The 27,058-nt window shown below is 48.8% G+C and overlaps 1 protein-coding gene across 2 annotated transcripts; it reads left to right on the forward strand.

Moving 5' to 3' along the window:
- On the forward strand, positions 1-26,856 carry GGT7 (gamma-glutamyltransferase 7). Of its 2 annotated transcripts, none has more exons than XM_066236445.1 (15): positions 1-189; positions 9,526-9,761; positions 10,100-10,251; positions 11,426-11,543; positions 12,397-12,464; positions 12,678-12,751; positions 13,102-13,298; positions 14,411-14,498; positions 16,552-16,679; positions 16,846-16,934; positions 19,137-19,286; positions 19,386-19,503; positions 20,188-20,325; positions 22,015-22,114; positions 26,209-26,856. In XM_066236445.1, the coding sequence occupies exons 1-15, from the start codon at positions 21-23 to the stop codon at positions 26,370-26,372; spliced, it is 1,989 nt and encodes a 662-aa protein (XP_066092542.1). In that variant the 5' UTR covers positions 1-20; the 3' UTR covers positions 26,373-26,856. The 2 variants fall into 2 exon arrangements, with proteins under 2 accessions (XP_066092542.1, XP_066092543.1); XM_066236446.1 differs by having other exon boundaries at positions 22,015-22,107.
- Positions 26,857-27,058: the final 202 nt, after the last annotated feature.

Consider the following 27,058-nt stretch of genomic DNA (forward strand, 5'->3'; position numbering starts at 1 on the left):
TGCTGGGGGGCCCGGCGAGGATGGCGGCGGAGAACCAGGCCAGTCAGGAGAGCGCCCTGGGCGCCTACTCGCCCGTGGACTACATGAGCATCACCAGCTTCCCGCGGCTGCCGGAGGACGAACCGGCGCCCGCGGCCCCTCTGAGGGGCCGCAAGGATGAGGACGCCTTCCTGGGAGACCCCGATACAGGTGAGGCCCGCTGGCCCCGTTCCTGCCCCCTGGGACGCCCCTGCCCCTCCATCTGTTCGAGCATCACCTCCAGCCTCCATCTCCCTAATTCATTCCCTTCCTCCTGGACCTTTCCGCTTCTGCCTTATCTCTGTGAATTATCTAATGGGGCCGGGAACACATTTCTGCCTTGGTGTCCTAGGATGCGACAAGGGAGAAGGATGCCAAGGACTGCAGTAGGAGGGATGGGGGTTACCTTTTGGGGGAAAATAAACTAATGTTGAAGGGAGATCCTGAGGAACAGCTGTGGTCACCCTAGTCACGGAGAACAGGGTAGAAGAAACCAAGTCAGAGAATGCAGAAGGATGAATAGAGGCTAGGTCATGAGAAGAACTTCCCCACAGTCAGGAATTGTGGGAAGGAGAGACCATGGGGAGAAGCTGAGAATCTCTCTTCAGGTCCAGGGAGGGGTAAAGAGATTAGGATTTCATCTGTCTGTGTGTGCTGGGTAGTGGGAGACAGGGGAGTGGACAGAATGACCTCTCAAAGTCCTTGGGGACCAGAGTGCCTTTGCTGCCCTGTGGATTACCTCACCCCTACTAGAGCCATGGATCAGGCTGGGATGTTCCTAAGATATCCTGGAAGCAGTTTCCAGAATTTCACTGTTTTTCTCAGCCCTCTGCAGGGACCACAAGGGGTGGGTGTAGGGAGGGAAGAGACAGGGCTTGAGGGAGACCAGAGGGCCAAGAGCTCTGGGAGTGTTTCTTCCCTAGTGCTCTTTCTGTTCTCCATGTGGCCCAGCTCTATCCTCCCCTCCGTTCTTCATCCTCCATCCCCCATCCCTCTTTTCCTCAACCTCAACGTCACTTCCTGGCATTAGAGCATCCTTCTGCTCCACTCTCTGCACTTGAGTCCTATCCCTTACCAACCTGGCAGAGCCTGCTTCTCCGGCTCAGTCCTCGCTAGCCTGGCCCTTCTGTAGCTACTTCCCAACCTGACAACCCCAAATTCTTTCCCCCTCAATAACTTTCTGGTCATCTGACCCTGACCACCAGCCCCCGCCAATCGAACTAGACTGTACCCTACCTGGAGGGGGTCTGAGGTGATGATAGAAAGCCTTATGGGCATCAAAAGTCAAAGCTGAAGATCAAAAAATTTTTCTAGCCCTGGCCGGATAGCTCGGTTACTTAGAACATCAACCCGATATGCAAAGGTTGAGGGTTTGATCCCCGGTCAGGGCACATACAGAAACAGATTGATGTGTCTGTATGTCTGTCTCTCTCTCCTCTTTCCTTTCTCTCTAAAACAAATAAATTAATTTAAAAAAATTTTGGAGAGAATAGCCCAGGAATTAGGAGGTATCAAGAGAGGACTGGGATGTGTTCTGGTAGATACCAGCCTGAACCAGGTCCTTTCTTTATTCGGGGGTCAGGAGTGCCGGTTCTGGTCCCAGCATTGCCCTGACTCACTGTGCGACAATGGGCACACTAACCTTTAGCTTCCTTAGCTTCCTAAGCCTTCTCTTTCTGCTCAACTGGGAAAGCATATCTCTCCCAACCTAGAGATTGGAAACCCCTGATGTGTTTTCTCCTGGCCCCACATAAAAGTATTTATCAGAACCCACGTTATTTATCTGTGTGCTCATGTAATTACTCAATGTCTATAAAACCCTATGAGGGTGGGATCATGACTGTCTTGTTCACTATCCTTTCTCCACTATTCAGCACAGTGCTAAGCACTCAATAAAAATCGCTGAATGAATAAATGAATGAGAAAGATCTCAGGATGAAAGAAGGGCAGCGGAGGGAGTTCTCAAAACTCAGGGAGGATCGTGGGGAGTTAGTATAGACTCTGCCCTAATCTGTACAAAAATCCAGTCATGTGAGTTTCTGGGAACTGCACCTTGTGTCAAGGTTGTGCACTAAGGTTCCAAGGACCTTACCATCATCCTGTGTAGTTGTTTCGGTGCCATGTCTCCCAGCACTGTTTCCAAGCCCCAAGCCTCCGTTGGCCCAGCTGGACCAGCCTGCTGGCTAACATGGCCTCCTATGTTCTCTCAACCTGGTGGTGCCACCTAGTGGCACTGCCTCATCTTTTTATCCAGGACCTTGGTTGTGACCAGCTAGCCTCTAGCCTATATCATGCCCTAGAACTGCTAGGCACCCCACAACAGACCTTATAGAAAACAGAGAGGCCTGTGGTGGCGTAGTGGATAAAGCATTGACCTGGAACACTGAGGTTTCTGGTTCGAAACCCTGGGCTTGCCTGGTCAAGGCACATATAGGAGCTGATGCTTCCCTGCTCCTCCCCACCTTTCCCTCTCTCTCTCTCATTCTCTCCTCTTTAAAATGAATTAAAAATAAACAAAAAACAGAGCTAGGTGAAGACCACTTCAAGTTTAAAGTAATACTTTCTTTCCTTTCTTAGACCCATGTGTTCCTCTCTCTCCCAAGCATCTGCCTCTAGACCTCATCTTCAGCATGTTCAACGCTCAACTCATCATCTCTTCCCCACACACCTGCTTTTCTCCCAGTGTCATTCTCAATTAATGATACTGCCATTCATCCAGTCTCCAAGGTAGCCACCAGTCATCCCCCTCACACTTCTTCTCACTTCCTTAATTTTTTTATCACTTTATATTTATTCATTTTAGAGAGGAGAGAGAGAGAGAGAGAGAGAGAGACAGGGGGGAGGAGCTGGAAGCATCAACTTCCCATATGTGCCTTGACCAGGCAAGCCCAGGGTTTCGAACCGGCAACCTCAGTATTTCCAGGTCGACGCTTTATCCACTGCACCACCACAGGTCAGGCCTCTTCTCACTTCCAAATGGTGATCACATGCTCTCTCTCCCTCTCCTGAGTATCTTTCAAATTCCAGTGAACCATCGCTGTCATCACCACTGTAGACTTAGCCACCATCCTATCTTTTTTTTTTTTACAGAGACAGAGAGAGTCAGAGAGAGGGATAGATGGGGACAGACAGACAGGAACGGAGAGATGAGAAGTATCAATCATTAGTTTTTTGTTGTATATATGCCTTGACTGCGGGCCTTCAGCAGACTGAGTAACCCCTTGCTCGAGCCAGTGACCTTGAGTCCAAGCTGGTGAGCTTTTTGCTCAAACCAGATGAGCCCGCGCTCAAGCTGGCGACCTCAGGGTCTCGAACCTGGGTCCTTGGCATCCCAGTCCGACGCTCTATCCACTGAGCCACCGCCTGGTCAGGCGCCACTGTTCTATCTTTATTTATTTATTTTTACAGGGACAGAGAGAGAGTCAGATAGAGGGATAGATAGGGACAGACAAACAGGAACGGAGAGAGATGAGAAGCATCAATCATCAGTTTTTTGTTGCGACACCGTAGTTGTTCATTGATTGCTTTCTCATACGTGCCATGACCGCGGGCCTTCAGCAGACTGAGCTACCCCCTGCTCGAGCCAGTGACCTTGGGTCCATGCTAGTGAGCTTTTTGCTCAAGCCAAATGAGCCTGCGCTCAAGCTGGCAACCCCGGGGTCTCGAACCTGGGTCCTTCTGCATCCCAGTCCGACACTATCCACTGCACCACTGCCTGGTCAGGCCAGTGTTCTATCTTATATGTATTACCCACCCATAGGCTTCTAGCTAGTCTTCCTGCTTCCTGCCTCTCCCCTTCTCCCACCCAATCCCAATCCATCTGCCACCCTGTACTTCTGATCATGTCATTTCCTGATTCAACAATCTTTAGTGATTCTTCTCTTAAGGGAGTAAACAAGCCAGAGAGGACCTCAGTTTCCATCCACGATGTTTCTCCTGAACTTTAGACTTGCTAAGTCGACTCTGTTCAGGGTTCTTTTGTCATGAACTCGGCTAAAACTGAGCTACATCTATTTTTTTTTCTTTTTTTCTTTTTATACAGAGACAGAGTCAGAGAGAGGGATAGATAGACAGGAATGGAAGAAGATGAGAAGCATCAATCATCAGTTTTTCATTGTAACATCTTAGTTGTTCATTGATTACTTTCTTTCTTTCTTTTTTTTTTGATTGCTTTCTTATATGTGCCTTGACCGTGGGTCTTCAGCAGACCGAGTAACCCATTGCTCAAGGCAGCGCGACCTTAGGTCCAAGCTGGTGAGCTTTGCTCAAACCAGATGAACCTGCGCTCAAGCTGGTGACCTCAGGATCTCGAATCTGGGTCCTCCACATCCCAGTCCAATGCTCTATACACTGTGCCATCACCTGGTCAGGCATGAGCTACATCTAAAAAATAAAGTTTGCCCTGGCCAGATGGCTTGGCTGGTCAGAGCATCATCCCGAAATGCAGAAGTTCCCCGGTCAGGGCACATGCAGGAACAGATCGATGTTACTCTCACTCCCTTCCTTCCTCTCTCGCTAAAATCAATAAATAAAATTTTTTAAAAATAATAAGAGCATTTTATTGGGTAGCATAACTGAAAAGTTTAGGGGTATGGGCCTTCAGGCATCGCTGCATCAAGGTGCGTAAAAAGAAATGGGCTTTTCTCCAACTTTTGCTTTGCTTTTTCCTTTTTATGGGCTTCATCTTCAGAGAGCCTCCCAGCGGCAACAGGCTTGTATCTTATCACCTTAGTAGCTACATAGAAAGAAACCTTTCTCTTTCCTACTATTTCCAGCAGAAGAACAAAGTTTGAATCTAATTGGTTTGGCACTGTCATATGCCTGTGCCTGAGCTAATCACTGTACAGAGGTACCCGTTCTGATTGGCTAGGTCTAGGACCTAGACTCTAGGTCATACACTTCCTCTAGTCAGGAGTGAGGGAATGAAACATGAGGGGGAGATAGTATTCTCTAAAAGAAAGTTGAATGGGGAATGATGTCTAAACAGATAAAAATTAGATGCCTACTAGGTCAGCTGCCTCCAGACGACTCCTACTGGTATTTCACAAATTCAGGATAGCTATAATTAACTCATCTTTCTCCCAAAGGACTTGTTTGCTCTGCTGTTGCTCTTACATATCAGTAAAGTATTGCCCCGTTACTTACACAGTAGGGTACTCAGTAAATATTTTTGTGGAATAAATGCATAACTTAATAATTGGTGGAATAGAAAGTCTTGACTAGATCCAACTCTGATATCACCTTCATCTCCTGGCTTCTCATCTCTGATTGAAGGAAACATTTCAGGACAAGTACCTAGACTAGAGGTAGCAACTAGAAATTAGCTTGTAAGGTTGGTTTTTGAGGAATAAAGTGTCTCTTCATGACATGTGGAGCAATGGAAAGGAGGTTTTTGAGTTGCACAGGCTCTTGGTTCTGACACTTACTTATGATCTGAAGCGAGCAGTATCACCTTACTCGGCCCCAGTTTCCTCATCTTTAAAATACAAAGAGTGGGCCTCTCTCTTTCCTCATTACTTCAATGAGGAAACATATGTAAAGTGCCCGGCATTTAGTCAGTGTCAATAAATATAAATTGAAAACCCTTTCCTGCAGTTCTTTTGAAACCTCAAGGGACCAAAGAGAGTTTTGTGCCCTCAGTAGGTGTTAAATATCTGTCAAATGAATTCCAGTTTTATTTACAGACTCTGTGGTGCTGGTGCTGAGCATTGATGCAAGTATAATCAACTGAGAAAAGGTTTCCAGAAGGCAATCTTCTTTTTTTTAAATAAAAATTTAAAAACAAATTACATGGGCCCTGGCCAGTTGGCTCAGAGGCAGAGTGTCAGCCCAGCATGTGGATGTCCCAGGTTCGATTCCCAGTCAGGGCACACAGGAGAAGCGCCCATCTACTTCTCCACCCTTCCCCTTCTCCTTCCTCTCTGTCTTTCTCTTCCTCTCCCACAGCTATGGCTTGATTGGAGCAAGTTAGCCCTGGGCACTGAGGATGGCTCCATGGCCTCTGCCTCAGGCACTAAGAAATGGCTCTGGTTGCAATGGAACAAGGGTTCCAGATGGGCAAAGCATCACCCCCTAGTGGGATTGCTGGGTGGATCCCAGTCTTGGCACATGCTGGAGTCTCTCTGCCTCCCCTCCTCTCACTAAAAAGAAAAAACAAATTACATGTTCATGGTAAAAATAAATAAATAAATAAACGAACAAATGAACAAGGAACAGTGAAGAAAAATATAAGTTCCCTTCTCCATTGCTATCTCTCTGCAATTTTTCCTTTTTATTGAAAAATATATGTATTAATTAAAAATAAAAAAAGAAATATAAGTACTACAAATTTCAAACAAAATATTCTCCCACCCTATCTCATTCCTACCTTCAGGATTTTTCCCAAAAGTAACCACCATAAATAATTTCTAAGAATTATTATATAGGTACATATATGGTTTCTTATTTACTTAAAAAGAGAGAGTGGGTTACGGAGGGCTTTCAACACCAGGTCAAGGAGCTTATATTTTTATCATGTTGGCATTGGTGAACCAATTTTCAATATGTCAATTTTTTTAAAGTTTATTTTACTGGTTTTAGAGAGAGGAAGAGAGAGAAAGAGAGGAACATCACTCTGTTCCTGTATGTGCCGTGACCAGGGATCAAAACTGGGGATCAAATTGGCAACCTCTACACTTCAGCTCTAACCAACTGAGCTATCTGGCCAGGGCAACAGTCAATTTTTAACATTACCCCACAGCCTTATTTATTTATTTATTTATTTATTTATTTATTTATTGTGTCAGAGAGAGGGACAGACAAGAAGGGAGAGAGATGAGAAGCATCATTTCTTCGTTGCGGCATCTTAGTTGTTTGTTGATTGCTTTCTCATATGTGCCTTGACCGGGGGGTTACAGCAGACTTAGTGACCCCTTGCTCGAGCCAACGACCTTGGGTCCAAGCTAGTGAGCCTTGCTCAAACCAGATGATGAGCCTGCGCTCAAGCTGGCGACCTCAGGGTCTCGAACCTGGGTCCTCCACATCCCAGTCCGACGCTCTACCTGGTCAGGCTATCCCACAAACTTTTTTTTTTTTTTTTTACAGGGACAGAGAGGGGTCAAAGAGAGGGAGAGCTAGGGACAGACAGACAGGAACAGAGAGAGATGAGAAGCATCAATCATCATTTTTTCGTGGCGACACCTTAGTTGTTCATTGATTGCTTTCTCATCTGTGCCTTGACCGTGGACCTTCAGCAGACCGAGTAACCCCTTGCTCGAGCCAGCGACCTGGTGAGCTTTCTGCTTAAGCCGGATGAGCACGCGCTCAAGCTGGCGACCTCAGGGTCTCGAACCTGGGTCCTCCACATCCCAGTCCGACGCTCTATCCACTGTGCCACCACCTGGTCAGGTTATCCCACAAACTTTTAAGGAGGTTATACTCCTAGTGCACAATAGCAGGTGCTCAGAAAATATTTATTGAATGAATGAACTTTTGAAAACACATTGTGAGTACAGCAAGGTATTAAGGCCAAGGGTCCAAGCTATTTCTTTACTGTTCACAAACATCCAGGACCTTTAGGCCATTTAAAAGGCCTGGGTTCAAGGCTGATAGCACCCAGGAAAGGGAACTATGGGATAGAAGAGGGTCTCTCTCAAGCTTGCCCAGAGTTGAAAAAGAATGGAAATAACTGAGTAAACACCTATAGGGTGCCCAGTATATATATCACCTCATGGTATCCTTGTACCCATCTAGTCAGTTAGGGATTAGTTCCATTATTAGGATGAGGAAACTTGAGATGACTTATCCATGGTCACTCAGCAAGTAAGTGGCTTTCAGGTAGCCTCCTCTCCTCCATCCTCAGATCCATTCTCCAGATAGCGGCCAGAAGGATCTTTATTAAACATAAAACAGATGTCTTCTCGTTCTTGCTTAAAACTTTTCAGTGGCCTCCCATTGCTCTGAGGGTAAAATCCAAGGTCAAAAAGGCCCAGGGATCTGGCCTAGCCTCCACCCCAGTGCTCACTACACTGGAACCACCCAAGGCTTGGTTATTTTCTTCTAATGTGCCATTTCATTCCTACTTTGGGGCCTCTGTACCTGCTGTTCCTTCTCTCTGGAACACTATGTACTCCCCACTTGCTCTACGTATGAGTGGCTCCTTCTCATATCTTAGTTCTCAGCTTAAAAATCACTTTTGCCAGCCCTGGCCGGTTGGCTCAGCGGTAGAGCGTCGGCCTAGCGTGCGGAGGACCCGGGTTCGATTCCCGGCCAGGGCACACAGGAGAAGCGCCCATTTGCTTCTCCACCCCTCCGCCGCGCTTTCCTCTCTGTCTCTCTCGTCCCCTCCCGCAGCCAAGGCTCCATTGGAGCAAAGATGGCCCGGGCGCTGGGGATGGCTCTGTGGCCTCTGCCCCAGGCGCTAGAGTGGCTCTGGTCGCAACATGGCGACGCCCAGGGTGGGCAGAGCATCGCCCCCTGGTGGGCAGAGCGTCGCCCCTGGTGGGCGTGCCGGGTGGATCCCGGTCGGGCGCATGCGGGAGTCTGTCTGACTGTCTCTCCCTGTTTCCAGCTTCAGAAAAATGGAAAAAAAAAAAAAAAAAATCACTTTTGCCAAGAGGCCATGGCTGATTTCCCCAGCTAAGCAGCCCCCAACACACACCACTATTGTCTTATTTTATCCCTTTTCCTCATAGCATCTGCCACAACTTGTAATTATATACTCCTTTGTATACTTGTGGTTTTTTTAATTATTTATTTTAGTATTCAATTCTTTTTTTTTTTTAATTCATTTTATAGAGGGGAGAGAATGGGAGAGAGAAAGAGAGTGGGCAAGGGAGATAAGTGGAGGGAGGAGCAGGAAGCATCAACTCCCACGTGTGCCTTGACCAGGCAAGCCCCAGGGTTTCAAACCAGCAACCTCAGTGTTCCGGGTTGGTGCTTTATCCACTGCGCCACCACAGGTCAGGCTGTATACTTGTTTATTGCCTTTTTCCTCCACTGGTCTGTAAACCCCAGAGGGCAAGAACGGCCTCTACCTTTCCCCTAGCATCCATCATAGGGCCGCAAACAATGTGTTGAATGAATGAATGAGTGAGTGAGTGAATGAAGGAATGAATGCAGCAGGGTTGGAAGCCAGGGTCTGTCCACTCAGTTTAGGTAGCTGCCTCCTTGCGTGGAAAGCTGGGCCCAACTCAGGCAGTATCTGATTTCCAGGGAGGGTCCAACTCCCACCTCTCCAGGAAGTGTTCTGCGCGCTGGAACCTGGGTCCCCGGAAAATCGGCGGAGGGGCCGCAATCCAGCTGCCCTGCTTCCCAGCTGGTGGTCCCGGTCTCTTCCTTACCCAGACCGCCACCCCCACCTGCCCTGGGTGCATAGGGGAGGCGCTGAAAGGTTGAAAGGCGGTGCTATCTAGTGGGGTTTATTTGACGGGGGGGGGGGGGGGGGGTAGGGGAGTGGCTCCACCTGGAGGGCGGGCGAGGTGGGGTAAGAGGCGTCCCGACTGACACCCCCCACCCGTCCCGCCGCAGACCCAGACTCCTTCCTGAAGTCCGCGCGGCTGCAGCGGCTGCCGTCGTCATCCTCGGAGATGGGAAGCCAGGACGGGTCGCCTTTGCGGGAGACGCGCAAAGACCCATTTTCCGCAGCGGCGGCGGAGTGCTCCTGCCGTCAGGACGGGCTCACGGTCATAGTCACAGCCTGCCTCACCTTTGCCACGGGGGTCACTGTGGCGCTCATCATGCAGATCTATTTCGGGGACCCTCAGGTGAGACACAGCTTGAGGGGACCGTGGGAACAGGGGACTAGCAGAGTGGTGGAAGCGGGCCAGGGATTGGAAAAGGGGGGAAGATAATGACATGGGCGAGGAAGGTCGCAAAGGGAGGGGCTCCGGGCATGAAGGGGTCAGAGAAAGGAAGCGACCTGATCAGGTAGGAGGCACTTGAGATAATGAGGGAAGACAACGTAAAGGGGAAAGCACCAGGGGGGACAAGAGGTCAGGGCTCCCACCAGCGCCCCCCTCCGTGGGAGTTCTGGATTAGCCGGGTTACCTTAGAGAAGCAAGAGGCTCCTACTGTCCCCACCTGGTCCCCCTTCCCCTCCCAGATCTTCCACCAGGGTGCTGTGGTGACCGACGCCACCCGTTGCACATCACTGGGCATTGAGGTGCTCAGTAAACAGGGATCTTCTGTGGACGCGGCAGTGGCAGCAGCCCTGTGTTTGGGAATCGTGGCTCCGCACAGTTCCGGCCTGGGCGGGTAAGGAGCTCCCTGCTGTGGGGGTCAGGGGCCCCCAGGCCTGATTCTGTCTCCGGGTCTGTAGAGCTCGTGTGGGGGTCTCCAAGTTTGAGCAGAGGGACAGATGAGCCCAGCTCTTTGCATTTGCTCTTTCTACACCCAATTATCATCCCCTTCTCCTTACATGGCATCAGAGGAGGTGTTTTTAAAATCTTTTTCTTTATTTTATTTTATTTGGAAAAGGATTTTGTAAATTATAAAGTGAGATGCACAGGTGGGGGTATACTGTCATTAACTAAGTATCACTATACTTAAACTTTTAGGCTCATAAATCCCTGTCAGTCTGATGAAAGCTATGGACTTTCTATCCTCCAAAAAATACACCCCAGGCTAAGAATTCTTAAAATTGAGGTGAAAAACTGTCACCCCTGGGCCATACCTAGAACATAGGCTGGTTTGGTTTGCAGACTTAAGTTTTTAAGAATTTGTTTCCTATTGTGAAAAAGCTGAGAATTCCCGACATCTCTCGAACCTGGAGAGACCTGGTACTGCAGGGCCCACATTCCACAGCACTGCAATGATCTGGACCCCAGTAGACGCCACTTCCCATTCTGTGCCTGTTTATTTGCCACAGTCCTAACTCTCCCTATTGTTTATCTGTCCCGCTTTCTTTATTATGCTACTTGGCTTCAGGCCAACCATCTCAGATGTAACTACCGTCTCAGATGGAAACAAGTCACAAAAAAGGGACATGTCTTGGTTCCAGTAAGACCAGTCGTCCAGGCCGTAGCAAAGAAGTTCCTCTTTTGGTTTTGCACAATCTCTTCTTGCGTAATTCAATCCTGGGAGAGGGGGTGGAGGCATACATACCAAGGAGGCAGGTGCAGGAAGCTGGCAGGGGTCCAGATGTGGTCTGGGGGGGGAGTGGAGCAGAACATCCTGCTCTCCCAGTCTCCTGGTTTTTCCTAACAAAGGATTAAAATCTCCAGTGACAGGCTGGAAGAAGTCCATGTACTCTGGACCCTTGCCTCAATCTCACTCCCTATCCTTGAGGCGTTCCTGAGTCTCTGAATCCCTGGCTCCTGATGATACACTGAGCACACAGCCATCACCACAGGGGTTTGAGGAGTGGCAGGTTAACTATTCAGAGGGGTGGCGTCTCTCCAGCACCCTCCCCCTTCTGTGTCTCTCTTAGTGGGGGTGTGATGCTGGTACATGACATCCGACGAAACGAGAGCCACCTAATTGATTTCCGGGAGTCTGCGCCAGGGGCCCTGAGAGAAGAGACCCTGCAGAGATCATGGGAGACCAAGGTGGGGACCCTGGTGAGAAGAGACTATGGGGGGGGTCTCCCTTCACTTCCCTGTTAACCCAAGCATTACATTGCTGAGTATTTACTCTAGAGGTGAAAAAATGAGTTGAGCAGGGTGCTGTTAGGCTGTGATGGAGACAGGCAACCCCCCAAATAAAACAATGAATAACAATCTGGCTGCTGGATAACAGGCAATACAGCAACACCCTAACTTCCCTTGCCTCTGTGACACAGAAAGAAGACAAGAGGCCACTGAGCAGTCTGAGATGTCAGAGTGGCTGTACTATCACTCACCACCCTACTCTGAGCCTGTTGACTATAACTTTCCCAGCCCGTGACACAGTGGAAGATTTGAGAGGGACTGCTAAGAGAAAAAGCTACTCTTCACTGAGAGCGAGGCAGAAATAGAATAATTTGGAAAAATAAATGTTGAGTGCAGAGGTAAAAGCCAAACACACTCCTGAGTTATCACAGCTTAGGTGGTGTGATAATGAAAAGGTAACTCAAAGGTCTCTTGTCCACATGTTAAAAATTAGGAATAGGTATAATCCAATGTAGACAGGATTCCATCGAAATTGGTTAGGTCCTGGCTCCTAAAAGGACTTGCTTCATTTATAAGTCCCTCGACTATGATAGACAGACAAAGGAGGCCTTTCTGCATTGCTGATAGGAAGTCAGGGAGCCGGGCGGGAGGACGCCTGCTGGGACAGCTTGTCCCTCTCTGGGGTACTTGGCCTGTGTCTCTCCCTTGTGTCAGCCCCCCATCCCTGGCCTGGGGCTCTGCAGAGTTCAGCCCAGCCCCCCCCTTCCAGTGACCTGGTCTCCTCTCTCCCTCGCCTGCCCACCTCGCCCAGCCTGGGCTCTTGGTGGGGGTTCCTGGAATGGTGAAGGGGCTCCATGAAGCTCACCAGCTCTACGGCAGGTACGGACCCTGCCCCTGGGGACCAGAGGGCCCTGCCTGCACTCCTCCCTCCTTTGGTGGCCTCCTACCTTCCTGGATTCTGCCCTTCCCAACTTCCCCTCCTAATATCCCCTTCCCTTGCCAGGACTCTCCTTCCCAGGAACCCCCCTCCCCCCAGGACCCCTCCTCCTCCCCCCAGGACCTCCTCCACCCCCTGCTCTCCGGCCCCCCCAGGCTGCCATGGTACCAAGTCCTGGCCTTCGCAGCAGCTGTGGCCCAAGATGGCTTCAATGTGACCCATGATCTAGGTCAGTGGGGCCTGGGGGTGGGAGGAAAGGCATGAGGTTGATAGAGAGGGGAGAGGGAACCTCTGAGATTTGGGACCCAAATCAGAAAGCACCTCTCTTTCAGTTTACTCCTCAGACACCCCCTATCCACCCCCACTCCCCCACCCCCCACATCAGGAGGCTGACTCCAATGAGGAGGTCTGGGAGGGGCACATATACACCCCCACCTCCCCCAGAACAGGCTCCTGGACCCCGGAGTTCTTAGGGCCATCCACTCAGCCCTTATCCACCCTGCCCACCTATTACGTGTCTGCCACCCCACCGGGTCCAGCCCGGGTGCCCCCTGCCCAGCCTCCTGTCCCCGCCTGCAGCCCGTGCCCTGGCAGAACAGCCACCACCGGATGCATCTGAGCGCTTCCATGAGACGTTCCTGCCATCCGGCCGCCTGCCCCTGCCTGGTTCGCTGATGCACCGGCCTGACCTGGCTGCGGTGCTGGAGGTGCTGGGCACCTACGGCCCCGCCGCCTTCTATGCCGGTGGTAACCTCACAATGGAGATGGTGGCCGAGGTGAGCACAGGGGAGCCCTCTGCCCGGAAGGACCCTACTGTAGGACATCTTCTTCCGCCTTCCCCCTGTTCTGTCTTTCTCTCTACATATATTTACTGGGATTCTGTTTAGTTAAAATTTTAGACTAGGAAAAACTAACCTCTGGTGATAAGAGTGAGATCAGTAGTTGTTGGAGCGGGAGGGCTGGCCTGGGGTGCGGAAGAGCCTGCTGGGGTGATGGAAATGTTAGGTCTTGGTTGAGAGAGGTAACTTGGGCTCCCCAGGGCTGGTGCCTGGTACAGGTGCCTGTCCCGTCCCTCCCAGGCCTGGTGGAGACCCAGAATCAGACTCAGCTTCCCTGAGCCCACAGCCCCACCCCTGCCCTTGTGTTCTCTAGGGACTAAGGGAAGTGCCTCCTTCATTGGGGCTGGGTGGGGGGGTTAACATAAGGGCTTACCAACCAAGCAGTACTGACATAGGAGAGGATTCCCAGTGTGATACTATTTTAGGGCTGAAAATTAACGTGCTGGATAGTATGAAATGAGCCCATTGTTTTATATCAAGTTGGTTCACTGGTCAGTAGAGTGCTCAATTACTTCCTTCCTACCAGGGCCATCCATAGTTTTGTGGTGGCTTTCATTGGTCATAGTGAAGTGCAGAATTCAGTTTTGCTATCTCTTAGGCACATGCTGCTGTAAGTGGAAAATCTCCCTTTTTCATTGGTAGAGAGGGCAGTATATGTAAAAACAAGGAATCATGAGTTCAGGAACTGCAGTTCTCTCTGAATGGCTGCACAGAGCTCCCTGGGGAGTAGCAGGACATGAGGCAGAGATGTAGGCAGGGGCCAGATCACAAGGGGCCTTGAATACAGAACTAAGGAGATCATTCATAAAAATGTACCCAGCGCAATGTCTTGTACATAGTAGGTGCTCAATGTTAGTGCTTTTCCCCTTCCTTTTTAACTAGGGTACCTAGGGTCTATGGGGTCCCTAAAGGCCATAATGGGAGTTGCAGAAGGCACAAAAGTTAAAAACATCTGTTTGTGATCCAAACATATACCACAGGCCAGATCCACATGCTCACTGTGTGGTGTATAGCTCACAGTGGTGGTGGGGTCATTCTCTCTCCTCCAGGCTCAGCACGCAGGGGGTGTTATAACTGAGGAGGACTTCAGCAACTACAGTGCTCTCGTGGAGAAGCCCGTGTGTGGCGTGTACAGAGGTGACCTCTCCCCCAGCTCCTGGGATCCCCACTTAGGAGAAGCCTCCCACTCCATGGCTATGTGCTTTTGGCCTAGAGACTCCTCCCCATTTCACAGGAGAGAAACTGAGGCAGTGAGCTGCCCGGACAGCTAATTAATGAAGCAAGCCAGAGCCAGCCTACCTTCTGAAGGAGTCATGTAGTCAATTACCCCAAATATTTAGGGTATGGGGGAGGGAAGTCTGGTCACAGGATCAGGCCTAGAAAGTTGGGGTTCTAGCCATAGGTTTTCTTAACTTGGGGGCTCTGTCTGTATTGCCTTGCCCAATCCCCAGGACCTATTCTCAACACCCTGTACTTCATAAGAAAAATTCATAAGACTAAAGTCCATTTAAGCTTCTGGTTATAACAAACTTTTCCAGACAGTCATAGATCTGCCCCGTAATTGTACCAAAAGGAAATTGAGGGCCCAGGGGAGAAATAGAATGTCACCTGTCAGATTCAAAACCAATGATGAACCCAGGAAGCCAAGTTTATGACATGGGTGAGTCCATGTTTGCTGAACCCAAAGTGGTAGGTTCCTCGCTCCCCCCTAGCTCCCCAAGGAGGTCTCCAGGTTCTTTTCCCTCCAGGAGGCCCAGATCACCTCAAGCCCCAGAGGAGGCTGCCTCTGAGTCCGGGCTTCCAGGCCTCAATCTCCAGCCTGATTCCTCTACCAGAGGCAGTGGCATATGGAGCAGAGGAAGAGCATAGATAGGGAGCCAGGAAGGCCTGGGTTTGAATACAAGCTATGCCAATCATCTTGAACAAGTCACCTCCCACTCTGAGCCTTGGTTCTTTCCACATGGAAATAATGTTGCCTACCTCTCAGGGGGGCCATGAAGATTTGATGAGATGACATTGGAAGTTGTCCTGATCAGAATGGGTACTGAATATATGTATTTGATCTTCTATTTCCCCTCCCCAGCCTGAGTTCTCTTGGCAATGCCAGTACCTTGAGCATGAGCACTCTGGGTTCCACTTGACTCCTGTAACCCTGGACCAGCTGCCTCTCTGTGCCTTAGTTTTCTCACCTATAAAATGAGGGTGATAATAGTACCCATTGTGAGGATTAAATGAATTACAGTGGTACCTTGAGATACGAATTTAATTCATTCTGTAACCGAGCTTGTAAGTCAGTCAACTCATATATCAAACTGCCCATACTAGACCCGCGCGCCAACGCGCCAACTAGTGGCAGCTTCCCGAATCACGACTCGTATCTCGGAATTTCGCTCGGATCTCGAACAAAAATACAGACCAAGTTGCAGCTCATATCTTTAAAAAAAACCCGTATAGCCTGACCTGTGGTGGCGCAGTGGATAAAGCGTCGACCTGGAAATGCTGAGGTCGCTGGTTCGAAACCCTGGGCTTGCCTGGTCAAGGCACATATGGGAGTTGATGCTTCCAGCTTCTCCCTCCCTTCTCTCTCTCTCTCTCTGTCTCTCCCTCTCCTCTCTAAAATGAATTTAAAAACCAAAAAAAAAACGCCCCCCAAAAAACCGTATGTTGATCTGTTCGTATCTCAAGGTACCACTGTAAGTAGTTATTGTTTGTGCTATATCAGGTATTTATTATTCCTTTGATGTCCAAATATCTAATAATTGTGGCCTCACATAGGAAGAGGAGGTTGCTACTCTCCAAAATTTTCAGGGGTGGGACCATCAGGGTCCCTGAGTAGTATACTGACCTGTGGGAGGAGCTGAAAGGAGAAACATGGTGGACCAGGAGTCTGAATGACTGGACACCTATCCCTGCTCTGCCAATGGCGTGCATTGTGACTTTGGGCAAATTGGAGTCCTCTTGAGCCTTTGTTTTCTGATCTGGAAGAGAAAACTGTAGACCAGTATTCTGGGTTAGAGTCCTAGCCCTGTCCTTGACTTGCCGTGTGAAAATGGGTGGGTCCCTTTGCCTGTCAACGCTTTTCCCCTACCTGATGAGGGAATTCAGTGCAGTGGTCTCAGTCTGTGTGATGATGGGTGTGGAGATGCCTTGACCCTCTCCCCTGCCATCTGGTCATTTTCTGCCCTTTCAGGCCACCTGGTTCTCAGTCCTCCACCCCCGCACACAGGCCCTGCCCTCATCAGTGCTCTCAACATCCTTGAGGGCTTCAATCTCACCAGCCTGGTGTCCCGAGAACAGGCTCTTCACTGGGTAGCAGAGGTAAGGCCAACTGCTCTGTCTCACCCTGCACTGGGGAACACTGGGAAGAGGCGGATGGGAGGAGGGCAGGGCTAAATCCCCTCTAAGTTTTCTCCCACGCGAGGACTCTGGGTGTGGGTGCTGGGAGGGGCCTGGCAGTCTCTGCCCCACTCTGTTCTGTTTTCAGACCCTGAAGATTGCATTAGCCCTGGCCAGCAGACTAGGAGACCCTATCTACGATTCTACCATCACTGAGAGCATGGATGACATGCTAAGGTGGGTCCCGTGGCAGGACCCTGGGGACTGGTGAGGTAGTGTGGGTGTGGGGAAAGATCAGGTGGAAAGCAGCTGGTGGAGCAGTGTGCCTAAAATCCCAGGTCAGTTTCAGCTCAAGCCCAACTCACAAGGTGACACTGGTTGCCTCTCCTTGCACCTCAGTTTTCCCATCTGTACAATGAGTTGGTCTATTCATATGGCTCTCAACATTTTCTGACCCTAGTGGGACACACATATGGGCATATCTGTTCCCCCTTTTGAGAGGAAAAAGAAAACCTAATAATAATGAAAAGAGTCTCTAAGAAAATATCGGAGATGCCTGACCAGGCAGTGACGCAGTGGATAGAGCGTTGGACTGGGATGCAGAAGACCCAGGTTCGAGACCCCGAGGTCGCCAGATTGAGCACGGGCTCATCTGGTTTGAGCAAAAAGCCCACCAGCTTGAACTCAAAGTTGCTAGCTCGAGCAAGGGGTTACTCAGTCTGCTGAAGGCCCGCGGTCAAGGCACATATGAGAAAGCAATCAATGAACAACTAAGGGTTGCAACGCGCAATGAAAAATTAATGATTGATGCTGCTCATCTCTCTCCACTCCTGTCTGTCTGTCCCTGTCTATCCCTCTCTCTCTCTGAAAAAAAAAAAAAAGAAAAGAAAATATCGGAGATAATGGGGACTTTGATTATAATATATCCACATTAGCCGAAAACATAGCAGTAAAACTGTGGGCTCTTGTCAGAATGACTCAGTTCAAACCCCAGGTTCTCCATCTACTAGCCTTGTAGCCTTAAACTCTCTAAACCTCAGTTTCTACAAGGGGACTCAACAATAATGGTGCCAACCTCGTGAGGTCATGGTGAGGACCAAGTGAGATCATACATGCAAAGCACTTAGCATGTTGTCTGACATATAATAAATACATAAAAAATATCATCATTAATTGGCAATAGGGGTAATAATGGTTACTATTTCACTGCTATTATAACTGACTTAAAGGTTAGCTAAAGGACCCTGACCTGTGGTGGCACAATGGATAAAGCGTCAACCTGGAACGCTGAGGTCGCCAGTTCAAAACCCTGGGCTTGCCTGGTCAAGGCACATATGGGAGTTGATGCTTCCTGCTTCTCCCCCCCTTATTTCTCTCTTTCCCCCTCCCACCTCTCTAAAAATGAATAAAAAAAAGCTAGCTAAGGGAAATCAGAAACCAAACATATAGTTCGTGTAAATTTTTATTTTTATAATGTCATAAATTTATTTTCAACCTCAACACAAATTTAGCTCTAAGACACACACATATATCTATATTAAATCCATTCAACTAATTCATCTAATAACTATTTAACAAGGCTTACTGTGTCTTCAAAAAAAATTCTAATAACAAGTGAAGATTTCTATATACAACCCCCCTCCCAACACACACATACACTAAACTCTTAATGAAACATAATTTCTAGACTACAACCATTAGGTTAAGTGAATTCAGTTTGCTTATGTCGAAACACACACATATATATATTTTTTTGTATTTTTCTGAAGTTGGAAACGGGGAGGCAGTCAGACAGACTCCTGCATGCGCCCAACTGGGATCCACCCGGCATGCCCACCAGGGGGCGATGCTCTGTCCATCTGGCGCCATTCTAGTGTCATGAGTCAGAGGCCATGGAGCCATCCTCAGCGCCCGGGCCAACTTTGCTCCAATGGAGCCTTGGCTGCGGGAGGGGAAGAGAGAGACAGAGAGGAAGGAGAGGGGGAGGGGTGAAGAAGCAGATGGGCGCTTCTCCTGTGTGCCCTGGCCAGGAATCGAACCTGGGACTCCCGCACGCCAGGCCGATACTCTTACCACTGAGCCAACTGGCCAGGGCCTTGAAACACATATTTTCTAAGCATCCACTATGCCCCAGGTACTTTCATAGAAAGGATTAAATGAGTCAAGTCAAGTAACTAAAAGACTCTTGATTTAAGTACTAAATCAATTAAAACTTGGCTCTAGAACAGAATCTGAACAACTAAATAAATTCATTCAGTTCAACTATTTCATGAATATTCCCTATATGCTAGGCATAAGTCACCTGTTCTCATGGACCTAATAATCCAAGGGGGAGGCAGATATTCACAAAATAATCATATAAACAGACATCACAAAAATGGTAGGTGGAACATAACGAGAACTTGCTGTGTATTCATCTCCTACCCCATGTCTTTTCAGCAAGGTAGAGGCTGCCTACCTCCGGGGCCACATCAATGACTCCCAGGCGACCCCTGCCCCACTCCTGCCTGTTTACGAGCTGGACGGGGCTCCTACAGCTGCCCAGGTGCTGATCATGGGCCCTGACGACTTCATCGTGGCCATGGTCAGGTATGTCAGCTCAGACTCAGAACCTGACATGCAATCATGGGGCCTTGGTGAGAGGGAGGGTGTGCACAGGGTTCACCTGGCCCCCATCTCGGCTCCCAGCTCCCTGAACCGGCCCTTTGGCAGTGGCCTCATCACCCCCTCGGGGATCCTGCTCAACAGCCAGATGCTGGACTTCTCCTGGCCCAACAGAACGGCTAACCACTCTGCGCCCAGCCTGGTAGGGTCTTGCTTCCCTCCTCCCTCGGGGACCCTAAGGCTAGGGAGGATGTGCCGCAGTGTGGCTGCCCTCCCTCCCTACTTCCTCTAGTAATTTCTATTCTAAAGAAAAGGAGCTCAAACAGAGCGTCCACTTTATCCCCAGCCCCAGTCTGGGGCTTGGAGTCTGGTGGGTCCAAAGAAGCCTGTCCCATTCTGTCACTGTTCCACTGTTTGACCTGGGAAAGTCTTGTACTCTCTCTAAGCCTCAGTTTCTCCACCTGTACAACGAGGATATTGGCCCCTGATTTTATGCTTTGGGTATTTTTAGCACTAACGGTCTATGACCATGTGCTGCTGAGCTGATGCGGCTGAGCCCTATTGTTGGACACCAAAGGAGGAAGGAGACAGAAATTATTGTGTAGCTGGAGGCCAGCACTCTTACACCCCGCAGGCTGGGGCCCAGCAGGACAAAGATAGCGATGACCAGGGTAGAGATTATCCTGTTCTCCCCCAGAGTCGTCTCTCTTGGCTTGGCCCCACCCCTGCCACCCATGGGAGCCCCAAAAACTTAGTGGGTTCACTATCTACTCCAGTTACCCAAGGACCCTGCCCATTTCACATATAGCACACTGTGGCCTGGGGTGAGACCAGTGTCCCATGAAAACCTCCCCTCCCCCTTGTGGTCTTGGTCCTCTGACAATAGGAGAATTCGGTACAGCCAGGGAAGCGGCCACTGTCTTTCCTGCTGCCTACCGTGGTCCGGCCAGCGGAGGGGCTTTGTGGAACCTACCTCGCCCTGGGAGCCAATGGAGCTGCCCGGGGCCTCAGCAGCCTGACCCAGGTGAGGTTTCCTCCACGGTAGGCCCTTTGTGGCCAGGAGCCAAGCTGTGACCTGGGCTACAGATGCCCTGCATGTCTTCTGCTTGTTCTCATCTTTTATTCACAGCAGACATGGGCTGGGGCTGCTTTGTGCCAGGCTCCTCCTGGAGATTACAGGCATGGGCTGCACTGAGCTTCTTAGCGAAAGCTAAGTGCTTTACAGCCTGGGAGCTCCCTGTCCTCCTAGGTTGCAGGAGAAATTGTAGGGCCAATAGAATTGAGAGGGGACAGCATCTGGGCTGCCTGGCTTCTGTCCATATCAAGTCCCGTCGCGCTGTACTCAGCATCTGAATAGACAAGCAGCCCTCTTTAGGGTCTGATTTTGAAAGGAAGGGTCTGCAGCACCCCAAAATGCCTCATAGCCCTGGCCAGATAGCTCAGTTGGTTAGAGCATTGTCCCGAAGCACAGAGGTTGCCAGTTTGATCCCCAATTAGGGCACACACAGGAAAAGATTGATGTTCCTGTCTCTTTCTCTCTCTCCCTCCCTCTCTCTCTCAAATCAGTAAATTAAAAAAAAAAAGATTTTTTTCAAAATGCCTCACAACAATTCCACAAATGTCTTGAACATCTGACAGATGTGCCAGGCACATAATTTCACAGGTGGTAAGTTAATTAAACTAAACTTTGGAATCAGACAACCCCGAGTCCCAGCCCAAGTGCTGCCAATTTCCAACTGTGTGATGTGGAAGAATTCACCTCTCTGAACCTGTCTCCTTATCTGTAAAATGAAGATAACAATAGTTAACATATACAGAGTTCCTACTAAGTGCTGGGCATGGTGTTACATGTGTTAACCCTTTTAACCTTCCCAACTTTGCAAGAAATCCTTATTTCTGTTTCATATATGAGGAAATCGAGGCTTGGAGAGGTTAGGTTCAGTTTAGTAAGAATGGGCAGTTTCCAGAGCCTACCCGCACTTCAGACCCGTAAGCTAAGCGTACTCACACTGTAACCTAGACCATCCCCAGCCATTGGCCCTGTCCTGGCTGGGGCGAAGGGAGGTCAGCCCTGGGTTGGACTAAGAGACTGGGTGCCAGCAGTGCCTCTTCCCTGGCTCTCCCTAAACTCTGGAACAGTGGTGGTCAACCTGGTCCCTACCGCCCACTAGTGAGCGTTCCAGCTTTCATGGTGGGCGGTAGCGGAGCAACCAAAGTATAAATAAAAAGATAGATTTAACTACAGTAAGTTGTTTTATAAAAATTGATTCTGCCAAACTTAGTGAAAATCCGACATAAAGTACTTGGTAAGTAATTATTATTATATGCTTTAACTTGCTGTAACTCTGCTTTATAAATTTTATAAAGTAAAGTTACTTCCCTACTTTATAAATCACCATTACTGTGGACCCGGTGGGCGGTTAGAAAATTTTATTACTAACCGAGATACAGAAGTGGGCGGTAGGTATAAAAAGGTTGACTACCCCTGCTCTGGAGTGAACCACTTTTCTTCTCTGGCCCTCAGTTTCCTCTCTGTGAAATGGGGACAGTCATCAAAAGCTAGCCTGCCTTCTGGGGCTATTGAGAGGCTTAGACGACATCCCTGGTGCAAGGAATCGAAAGACTAGGGAGTCTAGACCAGGGGTAAGGACTGCAGAGTCCTGAAGCCCCCTCTCTAGGATGACCCTGACTTCTGCCCTTCGGTTGCCCGCAGGTTCTGCTGAATGTCCTGACCTTGAACCGGAACCTGAGTGACAGCCTGGCCCGTGGCCGCCTGCACCCGGACCTGCAGTCCAACCTCCTGCAGGTGGACAGTGAGTGTCCCCATGGGGTGGGCATAGGGCCTGGTGGAGAAAGAGGCTCCTCCCAAGGGTGCCCTTGCCTCAACCAGCACCAACTCATTGCCACTGAAAGTTTGGTTTCTTCCAACTAACTCCTAACAGGAAAAGATATATGGGGGATTAGAACCACCCTGCCATTTCCTGGCTCTGTGGCCTTGGGAAATTTATGTCTCCACTTTGAGCTCCAGTTTTATCATTTGTGAAAGAAGATTCAGTTGTTCATTCTGCAAAGCATTCACTCAGCAGTTTGTATTGAGTATCTATGATGTGCCAGGCATTCTCCTAGGTGCTGGGGACACTGCATTTATAGGCAGACAGGAAAATAAATAATTAAAAACATATGAGAAAGCAAAATAAATGCTCTGCAGAGCATTAAATCAGGATAATGTGTGTATAGGACCGACTCGATGGTCAGGGAAGGCTTCTCTTTGGTAACATTTAAGCTGTGATCTGAAGAATGAGGAAGAGCCCACCATGCAAAGAACTGAGGCGGGCTTTGTAGGCCAAGGGGACAAAGGCCAAATATTCAGGGCAGGAATGTGTCTTAGGAATAGAAAGGAAATGAGGAGAGTGAGGATGAGATGAGATCAGAGAGGCAGGCTTGGGCTAGATCATGGACTTGACAGGTTATGGTGAGGAGACAGACTTACCTCGAAGAAGGACAGGTGCTTAATTTTGGACACAGCTTAATTTCGTAAGTGGGAAAGCAGGTGCACCTTCGAGGAGTTTTTATTATTATAACAGACAAGTCTGTTATAATATTAAAATAATAATATGTATTATACAAGTCCAAAGGGGAACTATAGTGAATGAGACGTGGTCCTTTCCTGCTCAGTGTCATTTCCCCCATTTTACTGAGAAAGAAATTGATGCCCACAGAGGTTCTCAACTAGTCAGAGATCAACCAGTAGGTGGCAGAATTGAGAGCAGAGCATATACCTGGCTGATACCAAAGACTTGGTTCTTGACTGCGTGGCTCTACATATCTCCCGGACTGAAATGAAGCATGTTAGAAGCCACACACCTAGATCCTGATCAGTCACACGCTGTGGCTGGCCAGGGACATTTTGGATCGCAACTGATGGATGATGAGGCTAAGTCCTTGAAAGTGAATTCTGCTCAACCAGTTTCTTCTATCAAATGTGAGGCTTTATGCTAAGTTACTTAAGGGTGAGGGGCCTCATCATAGCTCCCCCTTGTGGAGATTAGAGTCTAAGACAGGGGCATGAGGAGTGGAGGCTTGGGGAAGGGAAAGCTCACCCCCTCGAGGACTCTGGGAGGCTTTATGGAAGAGGTGACAACTGGCTGCGCCTTAAGTATGAGCAGGGATTTGACATGTGGAGGTAAAGAACATTCTAGACAGGGGAACAGCCTAGGCAGAAGCCAGAAAGAATGGCTGAGAGGGCAGGCAGCCTAGAGGCCAGCTGGACTGGAAACACTGTTTCCCAAATCTCAGAACTTAATCCATCACTTTTATGACTTTTACCACATTTACGTATCATTTAAACCATTTACATGATGTGTTTATAAATACATTTAACCTAAATATTTTTTTTAATTTTTAATTTATTATTTTATTTATTTATTCATTTTTAGAGAGGAGAGAGAGACAGAGAGGGAGAGAGAGGAGAGAGAGACAGAGAGAGAAGGGGGGGAGGAGCAGGAAGCATCAACTCCCCGATGTGCCTTGACCAGGCAAGCCCAGGGTTTCGAACTGGCGACCTCAGCATTTTTCCAGGTCGACGCTTTATCCACTGCACCACCACAGGTCAGGCCTAACCTAAATATTTTTTAAAGTAAATTTTACATCATAATCCCAAATGGAAATGCATTAATTGCCACAAATAGACAACAAATAGCTGTAAAAAGTCAAAATTTTAGGTTTATTATTTTTTTTGTATTTTATTATTTCTATTTATTCATTTTAGAGAGGAGAGAGAGAGAAAGAGAAAGGGGGAGGGGGAGGAGCAAGAAGCATCAACTCCCATATATGCCTTGACCAGACAAGTGCAGGGTTTTGAACCGGCAACCTCAGTGTTCCCAGGTCGACGCTTTATCCACTGCGCCACCAGAGGTCAGGCTTTTTTATTTTATTTTTTACAGGGACAGAGAGAGTCAGAGAGAGGGATAGATAGGGACAGACAGACAGGAATGGAGAGATGAGAAGCATCAATCATCAGTTTTTCATGGTGACACCTTAGTTCATTGATTGCTTTCTCATATGTGCCTTGCTCGGGGCCTTCAGCAGACCGAGTAACCCCTTGCTGGAGCCAGTGACCTTGGGCCCAGGCTGGTGAGCCTTTTGCTCAAGCCAGATGAGCCCGTGCTCAAGCTGGTGAGCTCGGGGTCTCAAACCTGGTCCTTCCGCATCCCAGTCCGACGCTCTATCCACTGCGCCACCGCCTGGTCAGGCGAGGTCAGGCTATTTTTAGGTTTTAGTTAGATATTGTTGCCCTGGGAAGGCTCTGAGGACTGCTCTTTCCATTAAGGAAGATTAGAAATGTTAGAGACCAGACTGAAATATAGTCCTTGCTATTACCAAAAGGAGTAAAAATTAACCACAAGACTCAGTAACTTAATGCTATTCAACATTGTGTTTTTATCTCGAGAACTGCCCCCAAATCACCCCATTTGGGGAAATAAAATCGTATTTTTGTTGAGGAGTGGGAGGTGAAGTTACAGGGACTATCATGAAGGTCCACATTAAGCATGGACTCCATCCAATTGAGTAGGCGAGGGATATGGCCTGATTTGTTTGTTAGAGAGGAGGTGGGTTGAAGAGAAGAAAATTTAAGTTGGGGAAATACAAGAAGCACCCAGGATAATGGCCCAGCAAGACATGAAGACCTGAGCTTATGCAAGAGGATGGGCATTTGTTCATTTACCCAGTAAATGCTTGCTTAACATATGTTCTCATCCTGTTCTAGTCACTGGGGATTAATAGTGAAAAAGGCAACATCCTTGCCTTTATAAAGCTTATAATCTAGTAGAGGGAGACACAGTAAATAAGTAAACAAATACAGGTAGCATTAAGTACTCTGAAAGAAAACAAAGCAAGGTAAAAACAACAAGGGCTGATATTTTAGATAGTGATCAGGGAAGTTCTTGAAGATTGGAATGAAGTGAAGGAGGCAGTTTTGAGACCATTCCAGGCAAAGGGAAAGCAAGTGCAAAGTCCCTGAGGTAGGCGCATGTTTGGTCTCCTTGATGGATAGCAAGGAGGCTAGAGCAGAGCTAAGGGAGAGAGTGGAAGTGAGGAGAGGAGTTTAGAGAGGTAGTGAGGTCCCAGATGATGTTGGGCCTTAGAGGCTGTGGTAAGGACTTTGGATTTTATTCTAAGAGTCATCAAAGCTGTTAAAAGTTTTGAGTTGGAGGAACTGGTCTGGTCTAATAGTTTAAAAGGACCCTTTGATGTTGTGGGAGTAGCCTGTAAAGACAGGACTGAATGCAGAAAGACCATTTAGTGGGCTATGCAGTAATCCTAGCATGTAATGATGGGAGCTTGACCTAGGCAGGTGGGGATAAGTCCCCCAAATCCCTCTTTCAATATCAAGAATGACTGTATAGCCTGACCTGTGGTGGCGCAGTGGATAAAGCATCAACCTGGAAATGCTGAGGTCACCGGTTCGAAACCCTGGGCTTGCCTGGTCAAGGCACATATGGGAGTTGATGCTTCCAGCTCCTCCCCCTTCTCTTTCTCTGTCTCTCTCTCCTCTCTCTCCCTCTCTGTCTCTCTCTCTCCCTCTCTAAAAATGAATAAATAAAAAATATATATATATATTTAAAGAATGACTGTATATTATTGATCACTTGCTGTATGCAAGGTTCTGAGCTCAGTGCTTTCTATATATTATCTCCTTTAATCCCTGCAACAACTTCACATAGGTTTTTGTATAATTTTCATTCTATACGTGAAGAGACTGAGGCTCAGAGAGGTAAAGCAATTTGCCCAAGATTATACAGCTCCTCTGTGGAGCATCCAGGACCAACACTCAGGTCTAACCACAGGACTCCTGCACTAGTGCTCTGAATACTCTGAATGTGTGTATGTTGGGGACGGTTTTCAGGTGAGTTTACAGAGGAAGAGATTGAGTTCCTGGAAGCCAGGGGTCACCACGTGGAGAAGGTAGATGTCTTATCCTGGGTCCATGGCAACCGGCGAACCAACAACTTCATCATTGGTGTGAAGGACCCTCGGAGCCCAGATGCAGCTGGAGCCACCATCCTGTAGAGCAGTGGGGTGGGGCGGGGTCTCTGCTCCCCCCTTTGCATGTTCCTAGAGTCCCTCCTCCTCCCAGGTTTGGTCTCAGGGGGACCCCAGGGATGCCCCAGATCAGGGGCCAGAGGGGATGTTTAGCAAATCCTTTCCCAGAGTAACTGGAAAATTCTCCATCCAGAGGCCTGTGGTGGTGGTGGTGGTGGTGTCAGGGTTCATAACCAGGCAGACAGGACCTTGAGGAGTCAGACTGTCTCCTTTCCCTCAGCCACGCTGGCCCTGAGCTTAGGGATGTGCTTGCAAACCCTTCTCAAGGGTCCACGCGACCCCAACATCTCAAGTCCGGCCTTACCTGGGCCTTGTCTTCCAGCTCCTTTCTTCTGTCCTCAGCCTCATTTCTTAAATGACTAGGATTTTTTTAATGGACCATCCTGGGGAGGGGGTGTGCCTCTCTTCCTCCCACCAGGTTGAGGCTGGGGCATTGCATCTGGGGTCCAGGGTGTGGAATGGGGGTGGGGGTGGGGACCAGCTCAGGGGCTTCCATTTGCAAAGGGGAATTAAAGAAAGAATATTGCTTAACCATGGCTCTGGCTTGATTTATGTTTGGCTGTGTTGGGAGTGGAGTGACAGAGGAGGCCTCAACTCACCTTGCCCCGACTCCAGGGCAAATTGGAGTCAATTTTATGGTGGTCATAATAATA

Source organism: Saccopteryx bilineata, chromosome 6 (assembly GCF_036850765.1).
Source record: "Saccopteryx bilineata isolate mSacBil1 chromosome 6, mSacBil1_pri_phased_curated, whole genome shotgun sequence".
In the NCBI taxonomy this organism is placed as follows: Eukaryota; Metazoa; Chordata; class Mammalia; order Chiroptera; family Emballonuridae; genus Saccopteryx; species Saccopteryx bilineata.

What these genes read in the sequence shown, in the direction of transcription:
- GGT7 (XM_066236445.1), top strand. Translation starts at nt 21, where the DNA reads ATGGCGGCGGAGAACCAGGCCAGTCAGGAGAGCGCCCTGGGCGCCTAC. An exon ending in AGAGATCATGGGAGACCAAG is followed by an intron (nt 11,544 to 12,396) that starts GTGGGGACCCTG and finishes CACCTCGCCCAG; the next exon opens with CCTGGGCTCTTGGTGGGGGT. An exon ending in CGTGTGTGGCGTGTACAGAG is followed by an intron (nt 14,499 to 16,551) that starts GTGACCTCTCCC and finishes CTGCCCTTTCAG; the next exon opens with GCCACCTGGTTCTCAGTCCT.